Here is a 23,102-nt window from a genome sequence, read left to right as displayed (position 1 = left end):
CTCAGACTGGGTGTTCATACGCACAAACTGCTCCACCGTCCTTTGGAGAGCTTTGGCCGGCACCATACCCTGCTCGCTGCGCCATTTGTCATGCGGGACGGCCTGCGGGGTCTCTGCTCCCACTCCCCATACAAGAACGCAGGATATGGTGAGGCCAAAAAGGAACACACAAGGAGCCATAGATAGGGGAGTCATACTTAGTATATTCTCGCCGGCGGCACTATACTCTCACTGGAGGCTGGATCCACACTGTCCGCAACCAGCCATCCTAACTGCAATCCGCGCTTGCCAGCCCAGCCACCATCTTCTTGCTAGCCCCCATTTTCTTCTCTTCTCTCTTCCTCTCCTCCTAGCACAGCCACAGCAGTTATATTGTGGCCAATGGCTCACTGGTTACAGCTGACGGCCAACTAGCCACAGCTGATGGCCATGCAATCACAATTGGCCATTTACTACCTGAGCCAACACCTTTCTATGTGAGGCCGAGAGCCTGGAAACTACTCTCTGGGGCTCCGCCCCCACACTAAGTTTTGTTTTGTCTTGTGCACTTGAAACTAATAATAAAAAAACAGTTTATATAGCCTACTTCTTCCATATTTTTATTTTCATCAAGACATGTAAACATGTATAATTTAAAACTATTTTAATAATATGAATTCTGGAGTTTTTAAGAACTAAAAAGATATATTGTCAAGTAAATAGAAAGACTTATAATAAAGACCCATACAACTACTGTCTTAACTTTTTTTCCTGTTTATTCAAAGGCTGCAAAAGAAAGATAATAACCTTTCCTATTAAATTTCTAAACAGTTTTCTCAAATTAGAATGAATTAATCTGAAGGCCAAACATTCTTTCTACAACCTACAGAAATCATTTTTGTTGGAAACCAGATTATTTATTTGGTAGTTGCTGATGAATCAAGGTGCTTTTAAGTCATTTCAGCTAGTTTGTGATGATAGTCTAAAATCACACCTGCAAATATATTTCTTAAATGGTCACTTGTGATCTTGAAATTTATTCTCACTGATATAACAAAGGGGTGGCCATTGAATGCCACAGATGCAATGCATTCAATCTTCAAGACAATGACTAACAATGCAACTCAGAAAATCAGTATGAGGAAATTGTTTCCTAAATATGTTCTTGTTCAATTCTGTATGTTTAAAATGTTTGAAGACAAAAAGGTTTTGTGGACTTAAAACCAATTGACCCTGATGGAATGTCAAACTAAACTGCCAGGCAGCTGCAGCTGGTAATAAAATGCTAACATAAGACCTGACGAGTTTTAGCAGAACCTGATTATATGGCAATCCTCCTATCTGAGAGAAGACAAAAGAGCTAGAATAGAAGAATAACTGACAGGCTGGTTGCTATAGTAACCAAAAATAAATTTGTATACTGACTGGGGAAAACCACTGGCATTTCCATCAGGTATGAGGCCCACATTATGTCTTACATGCTTATTCCTCAATTTTGAATCATTAGATGACAGACTAATACAAAGACTACTCAGTTTGCAATAAGGGAATAAATACAGTTCTGCTCTGAAGAGTAAGGAAAACACCCAATTAAAGGTTTAGCTGGTTAGCAGAGTAACATTTGACAGCTAGAGGGGAACACACCTTGTGAAAGTTTGTAGAAATCAGCTTAGCTCTGGGTAGAAAACAAAAATGTAGGTTAATTATCAATTCAGGTTAAATATCAGGAGGACATCATAAAGCACCTACATTTTTTTATTGGCACTTTAAATTTTTTTGGAGGTATTTCTTATGGACTAATCTCTTACAGAAAGGGTTATTTAATATACACTGTGCACACATATATCTAAAACAATACTAAATGGTGTGATTGTCTTATCTCAGCTATCCGTAACCTGGGAAGCAGCTTTCCCACCTGCTCTTTACATGGGCTGCTAAGGCTACCTTCATCGCCTCCACTTCCATCACCTCCAGCCCCATCACCCCGCCTTTCTTCCACCTGCACCACCCCATAAGTAATTAGCATAATTGCAGGCAGAGTAGGAGGAAACAAACAGCCCCATCAAGGGGCTTCCCAGGCAAATTCACCTGACTTTGTCAAAGTTAAAACAATGAACTGAAGAGAACACATGGATTGCTGTGTAATGTACAGGTTATAAAATAAATCTCAAATACCAACAATTAGAAATTGTTTTTTTTTTTTGTTCTGTAGGACCATCACTGAATTGTCAACATCCTAAAACAAACAAAGTTTTTAACATTTTAAAAATCAAATTTTATCTACCCTATTTTATGCAGTTTATCCCAACAGAATAAAATTTTCAATTTACAGCAGTTTGTACAGATTCAAGTTGAGCCCCCAAATTGCCATACTACTGAGACTGTCCTACCTCCAGAAGTCACCAATTGACATTTGCAGAGCACTAAATTTAGAAGTTGAACTAACTAATTAATATGTAGGCTCCCCCCTTTAATACGATACACAGGTGTGATAACACAGCATTTACAAATATTAACATATTTCAATCAATTCGCAAAGCCACCAGCAACCAAATATAATCAATGATTATATTAAGGTTAGTGCAAAAGTAATAGCACTTTTTGCAATTACTTTTAACCTTTTAAACCACAGTTACTTTTGCGCCAACCTAATATAATCTATGATTAAATGCCAACCCATGAACAGCCATTTTAAGGAATATTTCCTCAAGTAACCCATATCACACAAATATTTTTATTGAATGTTGTATCAATTTTCAATTCAGAGAGAAATGTTTCTGATGCCTAAGTAAAGTGAAAAGTTGGGTTTATAACAAAGGCAGCTATGCGACTTCTTGTTTTTGAGACCAACCAACTCTTCAAGACAGTTTGATTTCAGTTCTCATGATTTATAAATCAAGATTTCATCAGCTTGTTGGCTCAGTTGGTTAGAGTGCAGTGCTCATAATACCAGTGTCGCAGGTTCAATTCCCACATGGGCCGGGAAGCTGCACTCTCCACAACTAGATTGAAAACAACGACTTGACTTAGATCTGATGGATCCTGGAAAAACACACTGTTCCCCAATATTCCCCAACAAAAAAAGAAAAAAGATTTCTCCATTACTCCAATCTAGAATGATAGACTGCAGTTGACACTAACTAGACTCTTAAAATAAAATAAAATAAACCACTGTTCTTAGATCAGCTATTCTGCAACCACCTTTCATCCTGACTTGGGAGAAAATTAGTGGGCAAAAGTTAGGATCCTCAACAGTTAATGTCCTGACAGCAAGCCACTGTAAAAACAGAACAATGGTGTGGGGGCAGAGCCCCAGAAAGAAGTTTCCAGGCTCTCGGCCTCACATAGACAGGTGCTGGCTCAGGTAGTAAATGGCCATCAACTGTGATGGGATGGCCATCAGCTGTGGCTAGTTGGCCGTCAGCTGTAACCAGTGAGCCATTGGCCACTAATGTAACTGCTGTGGCTACGCTGGCAGAGGAGAGAGGAGAGAAGAATGGGGGCTAGCAAGAAGATGGCGGCTGGGCTGGCAAGTGTGGATGGCAGTTTGCGGACAGTGTGGATCCAGCCTCCAGTGAGAGTATAGTGCCGCCAGAGAGAATATAGTGGTATGACTCCCCTACCTATGGCTCCGTGGGTGTTCCTTTTTGGCCTCACCATATCCTGCGTTCTTGTATGGGGAGCGGGAGCAGAGACCCCGCAGGCCTCCCTGCATGACAAATGGTATATAGAAGTAGACCATCTTGAGAGCCCCACTAACAGGGTAAGTGCCAGAAACCTAGAATAGGGATACCTAGCAATACTTTCCCTCCCTCCACAGACAAGGCAGCATGGTCTAAATGAGCAATCAGGAGACTGGGGTTCTAGTTCCCAGTCTGCCACTAACCAGCAATGTGTCACTTCCCCTCTCTAAGCCTAGGTTTCTTTCAGTTAAATGGGAGGTCTGGGCTAAATGATCTCCTGTCCCTTCCTACTCGAAAAATGTTACCATTCTATCCTTCCTTCCAACACCTCAAAAATATTTTGTTAACCATGAAAAAACCTTTTTAAATAAAGAATGCTCAAAAAGTTACATTTATTTTTATAACATGTTCTCAGTGCCTGTGGGGACAGAGCCAGGAGTGCAGTTTCCAGGCACTCGGCCTCAAGTGGAAAGGTGCTGGCTCAGGTAGTAAATGGCCATCAACTGTGATTGGATGGCCATCAGCTGTGGCTAGTTGGCCGTCAGCTGTAACCAGTGAGCCATTGGCCACTAATATAACTGCTGTGGCTACACTAGCAGAAAAATTGGGGCTACCAAGAAGATGGTGACTGAGCTAGCAAGAGCAGATTGCAGTTAGCAAGTGAGGTTGGTTGACAGAGAAGCAGACGGCAGGTTGTGGATAGTGTGGCTCCTGCTTCCTGTGTCTCCAACCCAGCCGCCAGCGAGACTATAGTGCTATGGCTCCCCTATCTATGGCTCCGTGGGTGTTCCTTTTTGGCCTAGCCACATCCTGCGTTCTTATGTGGGGAGCGGGAGCTGAGACCCCACAGGCCGCCTTGCACGACAGTGCCAGAGTTTAGTATGTGTATGCATAATCAACAAATTAGCAGGAGCATTCACCTCATGTATAATTTACCCAGTAAATATTTAATTTGACATCTACGGGTATTGAAAAATGTACCTAATACCATCGTTTGTTAAAATTAAAAAAAAAATCACGGAAAGATTTGCCAAGAACAAAAGCTTATCAATAAAAGCACACTAGTAAACCTCAATATAATGACAGACTATTAGAGTTGGAAGGGTTCTCAGAATGTAATCTCTTCAATTTAAAGATGAGGAAATGAAATGATTCATAGTCCAGGGCTTTTTTCTACTATACCACACTTCCTCCTCCCTTTCCTGCTTTATCAAAAGACAGCATGGTAGCAGAAAGAATGCTAGAATGTAAAATTGATCTGGATTCTAGTCCTAACTCTGTTATTAATTTGCTGTGCCACCTTGGACAAGTCACTTTCCCTCTCTGGGCAATACACATTCCTGAAAGAGGAAGTGGGAATTTCTAGCGAAGAGAACTGAAAAGTCTGGGCTGCTGGTTTTAAATAGATGCATCAGTTCAATTCAGCAAGTTGTTCCTAAAGCATTTTACACCAGAATCTCTTGCAGGATATCTTCTATGCACACGTACACACACACACACACACACACACACACACACACACACACACACACACACAGTGGGGCTGCTATAATATATTAGAAAAAAAATAGTTAAGTAGAAATCTGAAGAACTGGTTTCAAATCCCAGCTCTGTCACTTACATGCATTGTCTCCTAGGCCAATTCATTAACCTCTTAGAGTCTAACGTTCCTCATATGTAAAAACAGATAATAATGAAACCTGACCTAAAATATCAATCAAAATAAAGCAATATAAATGTGGTGTACATTGCAAAAAAAATATTTGGGCAGGTTAGAGTTAAAATTAGAACACTGGGTCCTAAGAGCCGTTTTTTTACTTCTCACCTAGTATCAAAGGATCAAAGAACTTGAGAAGCTATATTGTCCTATGAGGGAAGAACTGACTATCAATTCTATCAAAATGACTCATTTGGTTTAGATAAGTTAAAAAGCCCCAAGTTCTGCATACTTCCTCCCAAAGTAAGCACTGTGTGAAATTCAAATTGCTAATTCCAAGAAAGGAAGGAAAAGGGAATGAAAATTTGCATTCTTTCTCTGTGCCAGGTGCTGGACTAGGCAATTTACACACGTCCTGATGTAGCTGTCCTTCAAAATGAAATTTGTTTTATTCATTGGAAAGGAACACTATTCACATAGTTCTAAATTGATTATAATCATATATGTCGATTGTTATTCCCTCCTCCACCTACAGATACAAAAGTACTAAAGGATTAGGTCTCTCATTTAACCTGAACTGACAGTTCATTACTTTGAGGGGGAAACCACAAAAACAAAATTTAATTTCAAGGGACTCCAACGTATTCGGAAATCCAAATGTATTTTCTATTCTCTACCATCTAGCTATGAACTTGTTTCAGACATTGAATTTGAAGGAGATTCAGGGCCATCTCAAGATTGGCCATTGCCACCCCAAAATCCCATAAAGGTTGGTGGAAACACACATCAGCGATCTAACAATGTACATATCTCTCTGATTTTGTTTCTATAACATTTTTGGTATATACATATTGTTTTAGAAAGACTTCTAGACTGCATGGCTATCTTTATTTGTATCAAAGGAGATATTTCTTCCAAAGGGTAAGCTTGAAAATTGACGGCAGTTGATTCATGGAACTGTACTAGTGGCTTACATTAACACACAAATTTTACCAAGTTCTTACACTATTTAAATATATACTTCACTGCCTCTAGTTCCACACAAGTCTGTAGATGAGTTCGGCGAAATCGCTATAAACATTATTCCAACTTTGAAAAGTGGAAGAGTGGGTAAGTAGAAGTCCTAGTCAAGCGAAGCATTCCAACTACTGTACTTCCTACTCAGAATCTCCCATATTAATCACCACTAAAACATCTTGCAGAATTAGATAAAGAGCACAAAGCTGTGGCTCTCCTTCCAACCACCCGATTACTCAGCACTTGTTTGTATCTGTGTAGTCGGTTTGTGTACATTTTTGTCCGGCTACCCTTTTAAGACCGCATTCTCCCTAATGGTAAAGGACCTTGTGTTCGATTTCCTTTGCCTCACGGGAAGGTTCTACTTTAATAAAACACTGTTGATCTAAAGTACATCAGCTAGAGGACTTTCCTAAGTAAACACCCAACCCTTTCCGCCGCTGCTTTTCTTTCCATGCAATGAAAAGACGGCGGCAAATCGGGAGTTACAGGTACCTCTAAAACGAATAGGTAAGTTAGCAGCAAACCAAAGAAACGGGGGGAAATGTATTTTCTCCTGTTACTGCTCCTTTAATCTGTGGTCCCCAAGGCCAAAACGGATGTTTGAAAGGTTAGCTCTGAATCCCAAAAACACAAATCGTCGGCTCTCAGGCACGTCAGCTGTCCGACCTCGCAGAAAGCTGGACAAGACGAGAAAGGGGTTCCGAGAGAGCCACTGGGGCTGTTCAGTAGCAAAAGGAATGAGTTTGCCAGAGGTGGGCGATCCCCCAGCCCCCCAACTCACTCTGAAGTGCCCGAGTGGAGACTGAAAGGAGCAACGGTGGCGGACACAATCGGGACCTGGGAGGGGAAGCGGTGGAAGGCACAGGGGAAGCCGAGGGACCGCGACGCCAGGCTTCTGGGCCATAGCTACTTACCCTACAGGGTAGACGCCCCCTAGGTGCACATCTTCAGGGGCATCAAAGAATTCCTCGGTGTCGCTTTCCGACGCCATTTATAGGACACACCCGCGGGTGAGGGGGCCGATGCCGCCTGGGAGGGTGACTCTCGTCTCCTCCTCGTCGTCCTCCACCCCCGCGAGACCAGGGGGAGGTGGGCCCCGCGCGAGGATGAGGAGGGAACAGATGATCTGGAGTGAGGAGCCGGTTAGGGGCACGGGGGTTCCGTCAGCTGCCAGGCTGCAGGAATGACCAGCAAAGCGGCCGCCTAATGAGGCGGCGCAGGGTCTAAGGACTGTTGCTGCCACCTCTCCCGGCGATAGGGGTAGAAGCAGCGGGAGAGAAGAGGCGGTGGCTCTCCTCGGTGGGGGAGGGCGGGCGGGCCGACGAGGCAGCTACAGTTTCTCCCGCAGCAGCAAATTACAGCAGCTGTGAGAGCTAGTTGCCCGCAAAAATACGGACGCACACCTAACCTCGCGAGATTTCGGGGGGGGGGGGTCTGGTGAAGCGTGGGCGGGGCGAAGAGGAGGTGGGGGCGGCTCCAGAGAGGCAGCACTCGGATTTCTTCGGCCCGAGAAGCGTATCAAACTGCGCAAGCGCGTTGAGGGTGTTCAGTGAAGGCCGGAAGTAGCGGAGAAGGGTGGGGATGAGGCTTCTGAAGGAAGGAGTCTGGAACCTGCTGAGTAGCGGCGCGGTACCCCGGCTCTGAGGGAGCGCGCACGAGTAGGTGGGGGTTCACTGGAGCGTCTTACCTGCCAACTCTGCAGTTCCTAAGAGAGGCATTTTCAGAGGGGTGATTTTGAGTCTTCTGTTTTTCTTAAGAGGAAATGCTGTCGGGAAACGTTGGCATTGGGGTTTGCTTTAAGATCGTCTTAATTTAACCAAGCCCTAAATAGCCCACCGTAGGGTGTAGGAGCTCCGCCACCTTTAGCCTTACAAGATTGACGCACCTTATTTACTACAATATCTCTAATTGAGATCCCTAGATAGGGTCCTGCGGGCCACAGGGTGGGGTCTGTGAGAGATACGTGGGGAGTGTGCCAGTTCCATGATGGATTTATTGCTGGAGCTGAGCCAGTATTAGGCCTCCGGTTACTTTTTCCCTACAAACGTCTGTTGCTGCCCTCACTAAATGTGAGAGAAATTATTACATAATGGGCGAGATGTGCGTCAGTCAAATAGTGAATGTATATTGAGCAGATACCCTTGCAAGGCTAAGTGCTAGTAACTAAATTCTGATCCTCGACTGCCCAATGTCCAGTGATGAAAATAGGTACTTTTTAAAAGACTAAGATATTCTTTTTTAAACAATAGATCATTGACCATAAAAGGAATAGCATTGACTTTATATGATCGTGAAATACATTTATTTTTCCCACTGTCATCATGACAGTAAGGCTCTCTGAGCTCTTTATGTAGCTTTAAGTATTGCTCAAGATGGCAGCAGAAGAAAGTGGATTGGGACCAGGGGCATGGCCCTCAGAAACGCTGGAATAGGGCTCTAAATTCCTCCTTGGAAAGCAACCATGAAAAGATATGGCAGGTGGCTCGCAGGCTTGTGTAAAACCAAATAACTTATACTATGTATATTCTGTAACACCCCAGGAAGTTCAGGGAAAACTGCCTAATTAAATATGGTAATATTTCTTGCAGCAAACCATATCATTATTCATACAGAGTAAATAAATACCAATAAGTAACCTTATTCGGTTTAGGTCAGATACTACTGCCAATAATTTAGATCAATTTGACTGTCAAATAACTTATTAAATACATCTTTTTTTGTTTCCACAGCTTTTTTGGATTTCAGAATTGCAGACAAGGGATTTGTGGATCCTTCTCGATGAGACTCTGGTTACAATTCAGTAATTGTTAGCTTTTATGTGTGTTTTTTTTAATTAGTTCAGGTGTATAAAACAACAATGATTAGACATTTACACCCATCACAGATTGATAGTGTACTATCCCTTCACTATATTCCCTATGCTGCAGTTTGCATCTGTGACTATATAAATTATACTTGACATTCAATATTATGTTAGTTTCAGGTGTACAGCGCAGCAATTTGGCATATATAATCTATGAAGTGATCCCCCCCCAGTAAGTCCAGTATACCCATCTGACACTGTGTAATGGTGACACTATATCTTCTATTTTTGAATTTTGGACCTCTGATGTAATTAAATTTGGTAGTGGTTTGGCTTGGGACGTTTTGAAAGTTTTTTTTTTCCTTTCTTTGCTTCCCTTCCCTCACCCCAAACCTTGATGACTGTTCACTGTGCATTTACTATGCATACAAGTTCCAACTGTTCTGTTTACTTCAGACCAGGGGGCACTCCTGGCCCAGTAACTTGGGAGGGGATTTTTGCATCTGTATGGGATTCACTCCTGACCCTGGGACAGAGCAGCCTCCAGGAAGTGCTTTTTCCTGAAGTTGCCTGGCCAACTTCTCCTTCCTTTGTTCTGCCCCTCCTTGCATGTCTATAAAACCTTTGGTGGTATTAAGAGCAAGAAAGCAGTCTCTGTGACTGGGAGTACACTGTCTTCCCTTAATGCTGGCATTTTGGAATAAAACCTGCTTTTCTTTCTACCAACCTCGCCTCTGGAGTTTTGGCTTTCGTGTGGCGAGCAGCCAGACCTTTTCCAGGCTAACAATCCTACACAGTCTTTACAATATTACTGATTATATTCCCCATGGGGAATATGTATTTCACATTGCTATAACTATTTTGTGACTACAAATTTGTACTTCCTAATCCCTTCACCTTTCTCACCGTCATGCAGGGTCTCATCTCTTGCTCCCCGCACAAGAACGCAGGATATGGTGAAGCCAAAAAGGAACAGCAATGGAGCTATAGATAGGAGTCATACCACTATAGTCTAGCTAGCGGCTGGGTTGGAGACACAGGAAGCAGGAAGCACACGATCCACAACCTGCCATCCACTTCTATGCCAACCAACCTCACTTGCTAACTGCAATCCGCACTTGCCAGCCACCATTTGCTGCTAGCATAGCCACGGCAGTTATCTTAGTGGCCAATGGCTCACTGGTTACAGCTGACGGCCAACTAGCCACAGCTGATGGCCATCCAATCACAGTTGATGGCCATTTACTACCTGAGCCAGCACCTTTCCATGTGAGGCTAAGAGCCTGGAAACTGCACTCCTGGCTCTGACCCTGATGGAGAAACTGACCTAAAATGGTTCCCTGCCATGTGGAACTTACCTAAAATGGTGGCCCTAGCAAAGAGAGAAGTCCCCAGCCTAAGCCCCAGCCCACTTCCGTATAACCCCCTCCAAGACACACCCCAAGCCAATCACCAGACGACAACTACCCCTTCCCCAACTCCAGGAAGTCCCCAACTCATAAAAACCTGCTCAAAACCTTGCTAGGGGCTCAGTATTTTGGGAAAGATCCCACTGAGCCCGCTGGCATAATAAAGCTGGCCTTCCTAATGCTCTGAGTGCCGCTTGGGTTCTTTCCGGTCCCGGTATCTGTAACATTCTTGGTTTCCTGACCGGGAAACCCAACCGCGCTGGCCCCTTGAGCCACCGGTTTGGGTGAGAGCGGGCCCTAGGGTGGCGGGAGAGCTGAGATGGAGCTAGGCGCACCCTGCTGATTTTGGCAGGCCCGGGACGGGTGACCTCCCGCTGGCTCCAGCCCGTGACTCCTTGCTGGACCCCAGTAGAGAGAAAAGATGAACAGCCAATCAGAATATCGGACACAGTAAGACCCCGGGGCCCAGATCCAGTTAGGCCTGCCTAAGGGCAGAAGGGGAGCCTGATCACCTGTGGAGTCCCACTTCGGACTTTAGTTAGGGCTGTTCCGGGGGAGGGTGTCTTTCCTCCCTGAATGAGTGTGTGTGTACTTGGTCCCGAATGGGATTCTGTGTGGATCCATGGTTTGTCAGCTACGGAGCCCAAGTGAGCCCCAACCTGCGTTCTGTGGTAGCGTCGTACAGCATAAGGGTGATTTGCACTCTCAGAGTGAGAGCTGGCCCGGGGCTTATATGGGCACACCTTAGCCAAGACGTTCCCAAGGTTCCTGCAAGGGACGCAGCCAGGCGGGTGCCTGATTGAGACACTTCCCTTGTGTATGCGACACCATACATCGTGGGAGGGAGTCACGGGAAGCCCACGGTTCTAGACTGCATGTTAAAGAATTTCAGGAAAGGTTTTGGAGGCGACTACGGGGTCAAAATGACCCCCGGACGACTCCGCACTTTATGTGAGCTGGAGTGGCCAAGTTTCGACGTGGATGGCCCACAGAAGTCACTCTTGACCTCCCCACGATTCACCGAGTCTACATAGTTGCCACTGGGACCCCAGGATATCCAGACCAGTTCCTTTACGTTGACTCGTGGTTGGAAATAACCTGAACCCTTCCTCTTTGGGTACGGTTCTGCTCCAATAGTAAGGGACAGTCCAGGATCTGCGTTGCATGGAACCCACGAGGCTGCACCCAGAAAGACATGGCTAAGGCCATTTACCGGGGGACCCCGATGAAGGGCCGCCACCACCTCCCTACGCACCACGGCCAACAGCTGGCGCAGCTCCACCACTTCCAGACACTCTGCTTCCAGCTTCGGCCTCCACATAGCCCCAACCCAACCAGCCCAGAGCCGGACTTCATAGGATTAGAGGGAATCAAGTCGGACTGAAGAGGACCGGGCTCGTTTGAACTCGGCCCCCATGAGCCCACGGTTGGCCTAGATGTAGGGGGCCAAACAGTGACTTCTATGGTAGATACTGGAGCAAAATACTCAGTAGTCACCACACCAGTGGCACCGCTCGGGGACCACAGGGTCACCATAATGGATGCCACCAGGGATCAAGCTAAGAGCCGACCGTTCTGCCAGGCTCAGACTTGTAAATTAGGACACACAGTGTCACACGAGTTCCTCTACTTACCAGATAGCCCAATCCCGCTCCTGGGACGCAACCTCCTTACCAAGTTAGGGGCGCAAATCTCCTTCAAACCATCAGGCCAAGCCACCATGTCACTGCAGCCCCCGTCAGAGGGACTTATTCTGTCTATCACCACCCTGAGGGAAGAAGAATGGAGGCTCTATGGGACCAGTGTAGAACAGAACATAGAAGCCTACAGGGCTGATTTCCCAGAGGTTTGGGCTGAAGATAACCCGCCTGGGCTAGCAAAATATAAGGCCCCAGTTTTGGTGGAACTGAGACCTGGAGCTCAACCCCAATAGCTACACCAATACCCCATCTCCAGGGAAGCTCAGGCAGGGATTCAAAAACACCTCGCCCATCTCAGAGCAGCAGGGATACTCGTAGAGTGCCAGTCACCATGGAATACGCCCCTCCTGCCGGTAAGGAAGTCCAATGGAGAATACTGGCCAGTACAAGATTTAAGGGTGGTAAACCAAGCCACAGTCTCCCTACACCCCGTAGTTCCAAATCCATATACTCTCCTCAGTCAGCTGTCCCTGGAGGCCGGATGGTTCACCTGCCTGGACCTGAAAGATGCATTCTTCTGCATTTGGTTGGCACCCCAGAGCCAATCACTGTTCACCTTCAAATGGACTGAACCTGATACCGGCCGGCAGCTCCAGCTGACATGGACTCAGCTCCCACAGGGCTTCAAAAACTCCCCAACCCTCTTCAGGGAAGTGCTAGCCTCAGATTTAGCCACCTTCTCTCGAGAAGAATACCGCTGCACTCTATTGCAATATGTAGATGATCTGTTCCTAGCCTGTGCCACCGAAACCGAGTGCCAAACCATGACACGGGCACTCCTGTCCCACCTAGCTGAGACGGGCAATAGAGTCTCCTGGAAGAAAGCCCAGCTCTGCAGAGAACCAGAACAATACTTGGGCTTTATCATTTCCAAAGGACAGTGGGCCCTCAGCACTGGGCAGAAGAAAGTCATCAATTCCCTCCCCCGGCCCACCAACAGGAGAGCGCTCCGTGAGTTCCTCGGGACCGCCGGCTTCTGTGGGGTCTGGATTCCTGGCTTTTTGGCAATAGCCCGGCCCTTATATGAGGCTCTAGCTGGTCAAGAAAAGGCCCCTATGCTATGGACAGAAGATCAAAAACATGCCTTCAAGCAGCTCAAGAGCTCACTTGGACAGGCCCCAGCCCTCGGGTTACCTGATGCTGAGAGGCCACTCCACTTATTCGTGCAGGAAAAAGACAAAATAGCCTTAGGGCTGCTGGCCCAAACAGTTGGACTGGTTCCGTCCCGTTGCCTACCTCTCAAAGAAACTAGACCCAGTAGTAGCGGGTTGGCTGCCATGCCTGCGGGCCCTAGCAGCCACGGTAATTCTCATCAAAGAGGCGGATAAGCTCACCTTAGGCCAGAGACTCATAATTGAAGTACCCCACTCGGTCACCACCTTAATGAACAGTCAAGGACCCCGATGGCTGTCGAATGCACGGCTGACTCAGAATCAAGGGCTACTCCTGGAAAATCCTCAGATCTCATTAGAAACTGTGTGCACCCTGAACCCAGCCACTTTCCTGCCAACCGAGGAAGGGGATCCAGAACATGACTGTATAGAAGTTATCAACGAGGTCTACGCCACCAGACCCGACCTCCAGGACAGCCCACATCCTAACCCGGACCTTACTCTGTATACTGACGACAGCAGCTTCCTGAGGGATGGAAAGCATCACGTGGGGTATGCGGTAACTACCACAGATGAGGTACTCGAGGCAGGGGCATGTCCATTGGGATGCTCGGCCCAAGGGGCAAAACTATGGGCACTAATAAGAGCCCTTACTCTATCCGAGGGCCGAAAAGTCAACATCTATACCAACTCTCGGTATGCCTTTGGAACCGTCCATATCCATGGGGCTATATACAAAGAAAGAGGCCTTCTGACTGCGGAGGGAAAAACTATTAAAAATAAACAAAAAATGCTTAAGCTCCTACAAGCCATTGGGCTTCCCTAGCAGGTTGCAGTTATCCATTGATGGGGCCACCAGAGAGGCAACGAGCCCTCAGCAGTCGGGAACAAGCTCGCCGACACCATGGCCAAATTAGCAGCGATGGGAAGCTCTAGTGAACTACTCTTGGTCACTAACACTACCACCACGTCACTCCCACAGTACACAAAAGAGGAACTCAGATGGGCAAAGTCAGAAGGGGCCACCAGATTGCCACAAGGGTGGTGGCAACTGCCCGATGGAAGACTCTTCATCCCAGCCCTGCTAGGTGCTCAAGTAACCGCTGAATATCACAAGTTAACCCACTTAGGAAAAACTGCTTTTGAGGGCCTCCTAGCCAAAAACTTCTACATTAGCCAGCTGTCAGCTCTTTGCAAGTCAATCGGAGAACACTGCCTCACTTATGCAAAGAACAATCCAAAGTCCGGCTCTAGCCCCATCCCCGGGACTCAGAGAAGCGGTACGGCACCTTTTGAGGACCTCGAAGTCGACTTCACTGACATGACAAACTGCCGCGGTACTAAGTACTTGCTAGTCCTGGTCTGTACCTTCTCCAGGTGAGTTGAAGCTTTCCCCACTCGGACTGAGAAGAGCCGCAAAGTAGCCAAGGTCCTCCTTAGGGAGATTATCCCCCGCTACGTGATTCCACTTTCTATCCACAGTGACAATGGACCAGCTTTCATAGCAGAATTCCTCCAGACAGTAACCAGAGCCATGGGCATCAACTGGAGACTCCACACAGCATATCGACCACAAAGCTCAGGGAAAGTTGAATGCATGAACTCTACCCTCAAGGAGACATTAGCTAAACTCCACCAGGAGACCTCCCTAGGGTGGGTGGACTTCCTTCCACTAGCCGTCCTTTGGGCACACTGCACCCCTGGCAAATCTGGATTCTCTCCCTTTGAAATTATGTTCGGGAGGCTCCCTCCCCTGCTGACCAGCCTCCCTGGTGACATTTGCCAGCTGGGGTTCCCCAGCCTCCAAAACCAGATGGCCGCTCTAGGCAAGGTCCTCACAGATGTACATGCTTACATTCTGGAAAGGGCCCCCATTTCTCTCGGGGCCCTGGTACACCCCTTTACCCGGGGAGACCAAGTCTGGGACAAAGATTGGAAGCGCCAGCACCTCCGACCCCAGTGGACAGGCCCTCACACTGTTATACTTGTTACTCCCACCACTCTTAAAGTTTCAGGCATCGCCGCTGTGGATCCATCACACTCGAGTTAAAAGAGCCCAGTTGGAGGACGACGCCTGGATCGCCCAACCTGACCCGGCCCATCCACTCCATCTGACCCTCAAGAAACAGCCCGGATGAGCCTCACTGTTGTCTGCCCGGCCTCCGTCTTCACTGTCATTGGACTCCTACTCTTTCTAGCCTTTGCTGGTCCTCTTGGCTCCTACCCCTAGCTGGCCCACTCCTCAGGATCCTCCTCCTTGCCACCATTGGGCCATGCATAGTTAACGTTGTCATGTGTTTCACAGGGACCTCCGTCACCTGTGGGGCCACAGCCCGGATCCTTGCCCTGTGGGGTTATTGTCCTCTTAGCTAATATGATGATCTCTAAGTTGTTACCACTTACAATCATCAACAGGGAGGACATGATGGAGAAATTGACCTAAAATGGTTCCCTGCCACGTGGAACTGACCTAAAATGGTGGCCCGAACAAAGAGAGAAGTCCCCAGCCTAAGCCCCAGCCCACTTCCGCATAACCCCCTCCAAGCCACACCCCGAGCCAATCACCAGACGACACCTACCCCTTCCCCAACTCCAGGAAGTCCCCAACTCATAAAAACCTGCTCAAAATCTTGCTAGGGGCTCGGTATTTTGGGAAAGATCACGCTGAGCCCACCAACGTAATAAAGCTGACTCTCCTAACTCTCTGAGTGCTGCTTGGGTTCTTTCTGGTCCTGGTATCTGTAACATCCCCACACTCCACCCCTCCAGGGTCTCCCCTCACAATCTACATGACAAGCATCTTCTGTGAGGGGCCCTGTGCAAGGAACCTGGGGATAAAGGCAATATCCTGGACACAGCCAGGCTCTCTGGGCACTGCCACTCTCTCTGGGCACAGGCAGACTTCCTGGACACAGCCAGGGCCTCTCAGGGTACTGTGCTGGGACAACAGTGGCTCACAGTCAAGGTGCTTACATATTCTCGATGGCGGCCAGTCAGGACACAAAAGCAAACATCCTCCGGTTCCACTACATGGTGGTACGTTCCCAAGCAAACAGTCAAGCGGTCCATCAAATCAGGAATGGAAGGCAATTCCCCATAGCCACAGTCATTCGCTAGGGCTGTGTGTTAGTCTCACAATGTGTGCCCTCTCCACAGGACGAGGGCTCCAAGTCCTCCCCCACCTGTGGCTGAGAGCCTCAGCAAGCACTTCCCAGCCCACAGGGCCACAACGACCTTTGCTTTCTTCGGCCTATGCTGGTTGGGGAACCATCCACGTCTTCCCAACCCTCCATGGGGGTCCAGCTCTCCAGCAGCTGCTCCTCCTGGTCTTCCTGAGACTGAGTGTTCATAAGCATAAACTGCTCCACCGCCCTTCAGAGAGCTTTGGCTGGCACTGTACCCTGCTCGCTGCACCATGTGTCACTCATGGTTTCATCTCTCGCTCCCTGCACAATAACACAGGATATGGTGAGGCCATAAAGGAACACCCACGGAGCCTGTGGGGACAGAGCCAGGAGTGCAGTTTCCAGGCTCTCGGCCACACGTAGAAAGGTGCTGGCTCAGATAGTAAATGGCCATCAACTGTGATTGGATGGCCATCAGCTGTGGCTCCTTGGCTGTCAGCTGTAACCAGTGAGCCATTGGCCACTAATATAACTGCTGTGGCTACGGTAGCAGGAAAATGGGTGCTGGCAAGAAGATGGTGGCTGAGCTAGCAATAGCGGATTGCAGAGAGGCGGATGCCACCAGCGAGAATACAGTGATATGACTCCCCTACTTATGGCTCCGTGGGTGTTCCTTTTTGGCCTCACCATATCCTGCATTCTTATGTGGGGAGCGGGAGCAGAGACCCTGCCTGCCACCCTGCACGACACATGGCGCAGCGAGCAGGGTCTCACGCACGACAGCCATAGATAGGGGAGTTGTACCACTATATTCTTGCTGGTGGCTGGGTTGGAGACACAGGAAGCAGAAGCCACACGATCCGCAACCTGCCATCCACTTCTCTGCCAACCAACCTCGCTTGCTAACTGCAATCTGCCTCTCTGCAATCCGCAATCCACACTCCGCTATGCTAGCTGCAAACCGTTCTTGCTAGCTCAGCTACCATCTTCTTGCTAACCCCTACTTACTGCTAGCGTAGCCACAGCAGTTATATTAGTGGCCAGTGGCTCACTGATTACAGCTGACGGCCAACTAACCACAGCTGATGGCCATCCAATCACAGTTGATGGCCATTTACTATCTGAGCCAGCACCTTTCCATGTGAGGCCGAGAGCCTGGAAACTACACTCCTGGCTCTGTCCCCACACTCACCCATCCCCAAGCCTCCCTCCCATCTAGCAACCATTAGTTTTTTTCTCTGTATCTATGAATCTATTTCTGTTTTGTTTGCTCATTTATTCTGTTCTTTAGATTCCACATTTAAGTGAGATCATATGGTATTTGCCTTTCTCACTCTGACTTATTTCACCTAGCATAATATCTTCTAGGTCCATCTATGTTGTTGCAAATGGTAAGGTTTCATTTCTTTTTAGGGCAGAGTAATAGTGGGTTGTGTAAATGTACCACAGTTTCTTTATCCAACCATCTGTTGATGGGCTTTTTGATTATTCCATATCTTAGCTATTGTGAAGAATGCTGTAGTAAACATAGGTGTGCATATATGTTTTTGAATTACAGTTTTGGATTTATTTGGATAAATACCCAGGAGTGGAATTGGTGGGTCATGAGCTAGTTCTATTTTTAACTTTTTGAGGAACCTCCATACTGTTTTCCATAGTGGCTGCACCAATCTGCAATCCCACCAACAGTGCACGAGAGTTCCCTTTTCACCGCATCCTCACCAGTACTTGTTGTTTGTTGATTTATTGATGATAGCTATGCCTAGAGGAGTGAGATGTTATCTTATTGTGGTTTTTATTTACGTTTCTCTGATGATTAGTGACATTGGGCATCTTTTCATATATCTATTGGCCATCTGTTTGTCCTCTTCGGAGAAATGTCTATTCAGGTCCTCTGCCCATTTTTTAATTGGATTTTATGGGGTTTTGTTTGTTTGTTTGTTTTGTGTGGTGTGTTCGTTGAGTTGTATGAGTTGTTGTTTTTTAAATAAACTTAGGATATTAACCCCTTATCAAATATATCATTGGCAAATATCTTCTCCCGTTCAGTGGGTTGTCTTTTCATTTTGTTGATGGTTTCCTTTGCTGTGAAAAAACATTTTAGTTTCATGTAGTCCTATTTGTTAATTTTTTTCTTTTGTTTCCCTTGCCCGAGGAGATATATCAGTGAAAACATTACTAAGGATAATGTCTGAAAGTTTACTTCCTATATTTTTTCTAGGAGTTTTATGGTTTTAGGTCTTACATTTAAGTCTTTAATACATTTTGTGTTTGTTCTTGTATATGGTATAAGAAGTTTCATTTTTTTGCATGTATGCAATTTTCCCACCATCATTTATTAAACAGACTGTCTTTACCTCAATGTAAATTTTCAGTTTCTTTGTCATAGATTAAATGAACATATAAGCATGGATTTATTTCTGGGCTCTCTATTATATTCCGTTGATCTATGTGTCTGTTTGTATGCCAGTATCATGCTGTTTTGATTACTATGACCTTGTAGTGTAATTTGATATCAGGCACCATGATACCTCCAGCTTTGTTCTTTTTTCTCAGGATTGCCATGGCTATTTGGGGTCTTTTATGTTCCATATAAATTTTAGGGTTATTTGTTCTAGTTCTGTGAAAAATGCCATTTGTATTTTGATAGGGACTGTGTTGAGTCTATATATTGTTTTGGCTAGTATGGACATTTGTTTTGTTTTGTTTCTCCTCCTTTTTAAAAAAATTAATTTCAGGTGCACAAAACAATGCAACAGCCAGACATTTCATCCCCACAAAGTAACATCCCCCCTCCCCCAATCTACTGTCCCCCTGACATCGTTCATATCTATTACAATTCCATTGACTTTATTCCCTATGCGCTGAACTCTATATCCCATGAATATATATATATATATATATATATATATATATATATATATATATATATATATATATTATAGTTGGCATACAATATCATTCAGCTTCAGCTTCATGTGTACAGTGCAGTGGTCAGCCACCTACACCGTCCCTGAAGTGGTCTCCCTAATAAGACATGTGCCCATCTGACACCCTGCAAGATCTTCAGAACATTGATTCCCCAAACTTTCTTTCGTATCCTCATGGCAATATTGTGGTTACCAATTTGTGCTTTCTAATCCCCTCCCCTTCTCCCTCATCCCCACACCCCTCCCATCTAGCAACCATCAGTTTTTTCTCTATTTCTCTGAGACTATTTCTGTTTACTTTGCTTATTTATTCAGTTAGTATGGACATTTTAACTATATTAATCCTTCTTATCCATGAGCATGGAATATGTTTCCATTTATTTGTATCTTCTTTAAATTCTCTCTTCAGTTTCTTACAATTTTCTGAGTACAGGTTTTTTACTTCCTTGGTTAAATTTGTTCCTAAGTATTTTTTAAATGCAATTGTAAATGGGATTGTTTTTTTAATTTCTCTTTCTTATAGTTCGTTATTAGTGTATAAAAATGCAACAGATTCCTGAATATTAATTTTGTATTCTGCTGCTTGACAACATGTATCTATCAGTTCTAATATATATTTTTTTTGCATAAACCCTGTTTATTGTGTACAAGTATACCAAAGTATGGCCTCCCCCCAGCACAACCAGAAATCAACATAAAGAGACAAATATACAGTGAAAAACTTTTGTATTTAGAATTAGCCAGCTGGACTCAGTTTAGATGATCCCAATTTTGTTGGCAACATCCAAAGCATTGTAGTTAGGAGCCAGTCGAACATATGCCTTCTTCTCTCTATCAGGCCTGATCAGGGTGTTGACCTTGGCAACGTCAATGTCATAGAGCTTCTTCACAGCCTGTTTGATCTGGTGCTTGTTGGCCTTGACATCCACAATGAACACAAGTGTATTGTTGTCTTCTATCTTCTTCATGGCTGACTAGGTAGGTAGGGGGAATTTGATTATGGCATAGTGGTCAAGCTTGTTTCTCCTGGGAGCGCTCTTCTAAGGATATTTAGGCTGCCTTTGGAGCCACAGTGTCTTGGGCCTTCGGAAAGTGGGTGATGTCTGGATCTTCTTTTTTTGTGGCTGCGGACGCCTTTTAGGACTGCTTTCTTTGCCTTCAAAGCCTTTGTTTGGCTTCGGCTTTGGGAGGGGCAGGGGCTTCCTTCTTCGCTTTCGGCGCCATCTTTGTGAAAAGTTCTAAGAGATTTTTGGTGGAATCTTTGGGATTCTCTATATATTATCTGAAACAATGACAATTTTACTTCCTCCTTTCCCATTTGGATGCCTTTTATTTCTTTTCCTGTCTGACTGCTGTGGCTAGAATGTCCAGTACTAGATTGAATAGAAGTGGTGAAAGTGGGCATCCTTGTCGTGTTCCTGGTCTTAAGGGGAATACTTTTATTATAGCTTTTCCCCATTGAGTATGATACAAGCTGTGGGTTTGTCATATATGGCCTTTATTATGTTGAAATATGTTCCCTCTATTCCCACTGTGCTGAGAGTTGTTTTTTTTAATCATAAATGGCTGCTGGATTTTGTCAAATTCTTCATCTGCATTTGTTGATAATACCATATGATTTTTATTTTTCATTCTGTTTATGTGGTGTATCACATTAATTGATTTGCAAATATTGAACCAACCTTGCATACCAGGAATGAATGCCACTTAATCGTGGTGTATGATCTTTTTAATGTATGGTTGAATTCAGTTTGCTAATATTTTGCTGAGGATTTTTGCATTATGTTCATTAGGGATATTGGCCTATAGCTTTATTTTTTTGTAATGTCTTTGTCTGGTTTTGGAATCAGAGTAATGGCAGCCTCATAAAATGAGCTGGAGAGCCTTCCCTTCTCCTGGATTTTTTTGGAATAGTTTGAGGAGAATAAGTGTTAATTCTTTTTTCAATGTTTGGTAAAATTCACCTGTGAAGCCACTTGTTCCTGGACTTTTGTTAGTTGTGAACTTGTTGATTACTGATTCAATTTCGTTTGTAGTAATTTGTCTTTTCAGATTTTTTTGTGTCTTCTTTATTCAGCCTTGCAAGATTGTATGCTTCTAGGAATTTTTCCATTTCTTCCAGGTAGTCCAATTTCTTGGTGTATAGTTGCTCATTGTATTATCTTAATTTTTTTTTTTTTTTTTTTTTTGCATTTCTTTGGTGTCAATTGTCACTTCTCTTCTTTTGTTTCTGATTTTATTTATGTGGGTCCTCTCTTTTTCTTAATCATTCTGATTAAAGGTTTTCCAATTTTGTTTATCTTTTCAAAGAATTACCTCTTTTTCTTATTGATCTTTCATATTTTTTTTGGTATCTATTTTGTTTATTTCCACACTGATCTTTATTATTTCCTTCCTTGTAAGCACTTTAGGCTTTGTTTGCTGTTCTTTTCTAAGTTCTCTTAGGTGTAAATATAGACTGTTGATTTGAGATTTTTCTTGCTTCTTTAGGTAGGTGTGCATTGCTATGAACTTCCCCCTTAGGACTGCTTTCGCTGTGTCTCATAGATTTGGGGTTGTCGTGTTTTCATTTTCATTTGTCTCAGGATACCTTTTGATTTCATCCTTGATCTCACTGTTGACCCATTCATTATTTAGTAGCATGTTATTTTGTCTCCATGGGTTAGTGGGTTTCTCAGGTTGTTTTTCTTTTAATTGATATCTAGTTTCATACAGTTGTGGTCAGAGAAAATGCTTGATATGATTTTAATCTTATAAAATTCATCGAGACTTGTTTTGTGGCCTACCACGTGGTCTATCTTGGAAAATGTTCCATGTGCACTTGAAACAAATGAATATTCTGCTGCTTTTGGGTGAAATGGTCTAAAAATATCAAATAAATCCATCTGGTCAAGTGCATCATTTAAGGTAGCTGTTCCTGTGTTGTTTTCTGTCTGAAAGACCTGTCCATTGGTGTCCATGGGGTGTTAAAGTCCCCTACTATGATTGTGTTACTGTTCATCTCTGCCTTTATGTCAGTCAATATTTGCTTTATATATTAGGTGCTTCTATGTAAGGTGCATAAATATTTACTAGGGTGATGTCCTCTTCTTGGATTGATCCCTTTATTATTATGTAATGTCCTTTTATGTCTCTTATTATAGTATTTGTTTTAAAGTCTATTTTGTCCAATATAAGTATTGTTATTCCAGATTTTTTCCCCATTTTCACTTTCATGAAATATCTTTTTCCATCCCTTTAATTTCAATCTGTGTGTGTCTTTCTATCTGAGGTGGGTCTCTTATAGACAGCATATGTCTTGTTTTCTTATCCATTTAGATATCCGATATCTTTTGATTGGAGCATTTAATCCATTTACATTTAAAGTTATTATTGATAGGTACATAGTTATTGCCCTTTTATTATTCATATTTTTATCTTAGTTGTTTCCTTATTTTCTTCTTTATTCTGCTTGAAGAAGTTCTTTTAACATTTCTTGTAATACTAGGTTGGTGGTAATGAATTCTTTTAGCTCTCTCTTGTCTGGGAAGCTCTTTATCTGTCTTTTGATTTTAAATGATATCCTTGCTGGGTAGAATAGTCTTTGTTGTAGGTCCTTGTTTTTTTAATCACTTCGAATATTTCCTGCCACTTCCTTCTGGCCTGTAAAGTTTCTGTTGAGAAATCAGGTGATAGTCTTATGGG

The 23,102-nt window shown here is 44.6% G+C and overlaps 1 protein-coding gene and 1 pseudogene across 2 annotated transcripts in view; both read right to left on the bottom strand.

The window, feature by feature from the left end:
• The window catches only part of WDR44 (WD repeat domain 44), a 90,578-nt gene extending 82,842 nt beyond the window's left edge, over window positions 1–7,736 (bottom strand). Inside the window, exon 1 of one of the 2 annotated variants that reach the window (XM_019719134.2) lies at window positions 7,254–7,736. In XM_019719134.2, the coding sequence (XP_019574693.2) occupies window positions 7,254–7,330 (77 nt within the window). In that variant the 5' untranslated portion in view covers window positions 7,331–7,736. The remainder of the gene's footprint in view (window positions 1–7,253) is intronic. The other variant, XM_019719135.2, reaches the window with a different exon arrangement.
• Window positions 7,737–20,040: 12,304 nt separating this feature from the next.
• LOC109438944 (large ribosomal subunit protein uL23) lies at window positions 20,041–20,642 on the bottom strand (annotated as a pseudogene).
• Window positions 20,643–23,102: the final 2,460 nt, after the last annotated feature.

This window comes from Rhinolophus sinicus, chromosome X (genome assembly GCF_036562045.2).
Source record: "Rhinolophus sinicus isolate RSC01 chromosome X, ASM3656204v1, whole genome shotgun sequence".
NCBI classification, from domain to species: Eukaryota; Metazoa; Chordata; class Mammalia; order Chiroptera; family Rhinolophidae; genus Rhinolophus; species Rhinolophus sinicus.
Note: the sequence above shows the minus strand (reverse complement) of the source record. Positions and strands in the feature narration are given on the sequence as shown.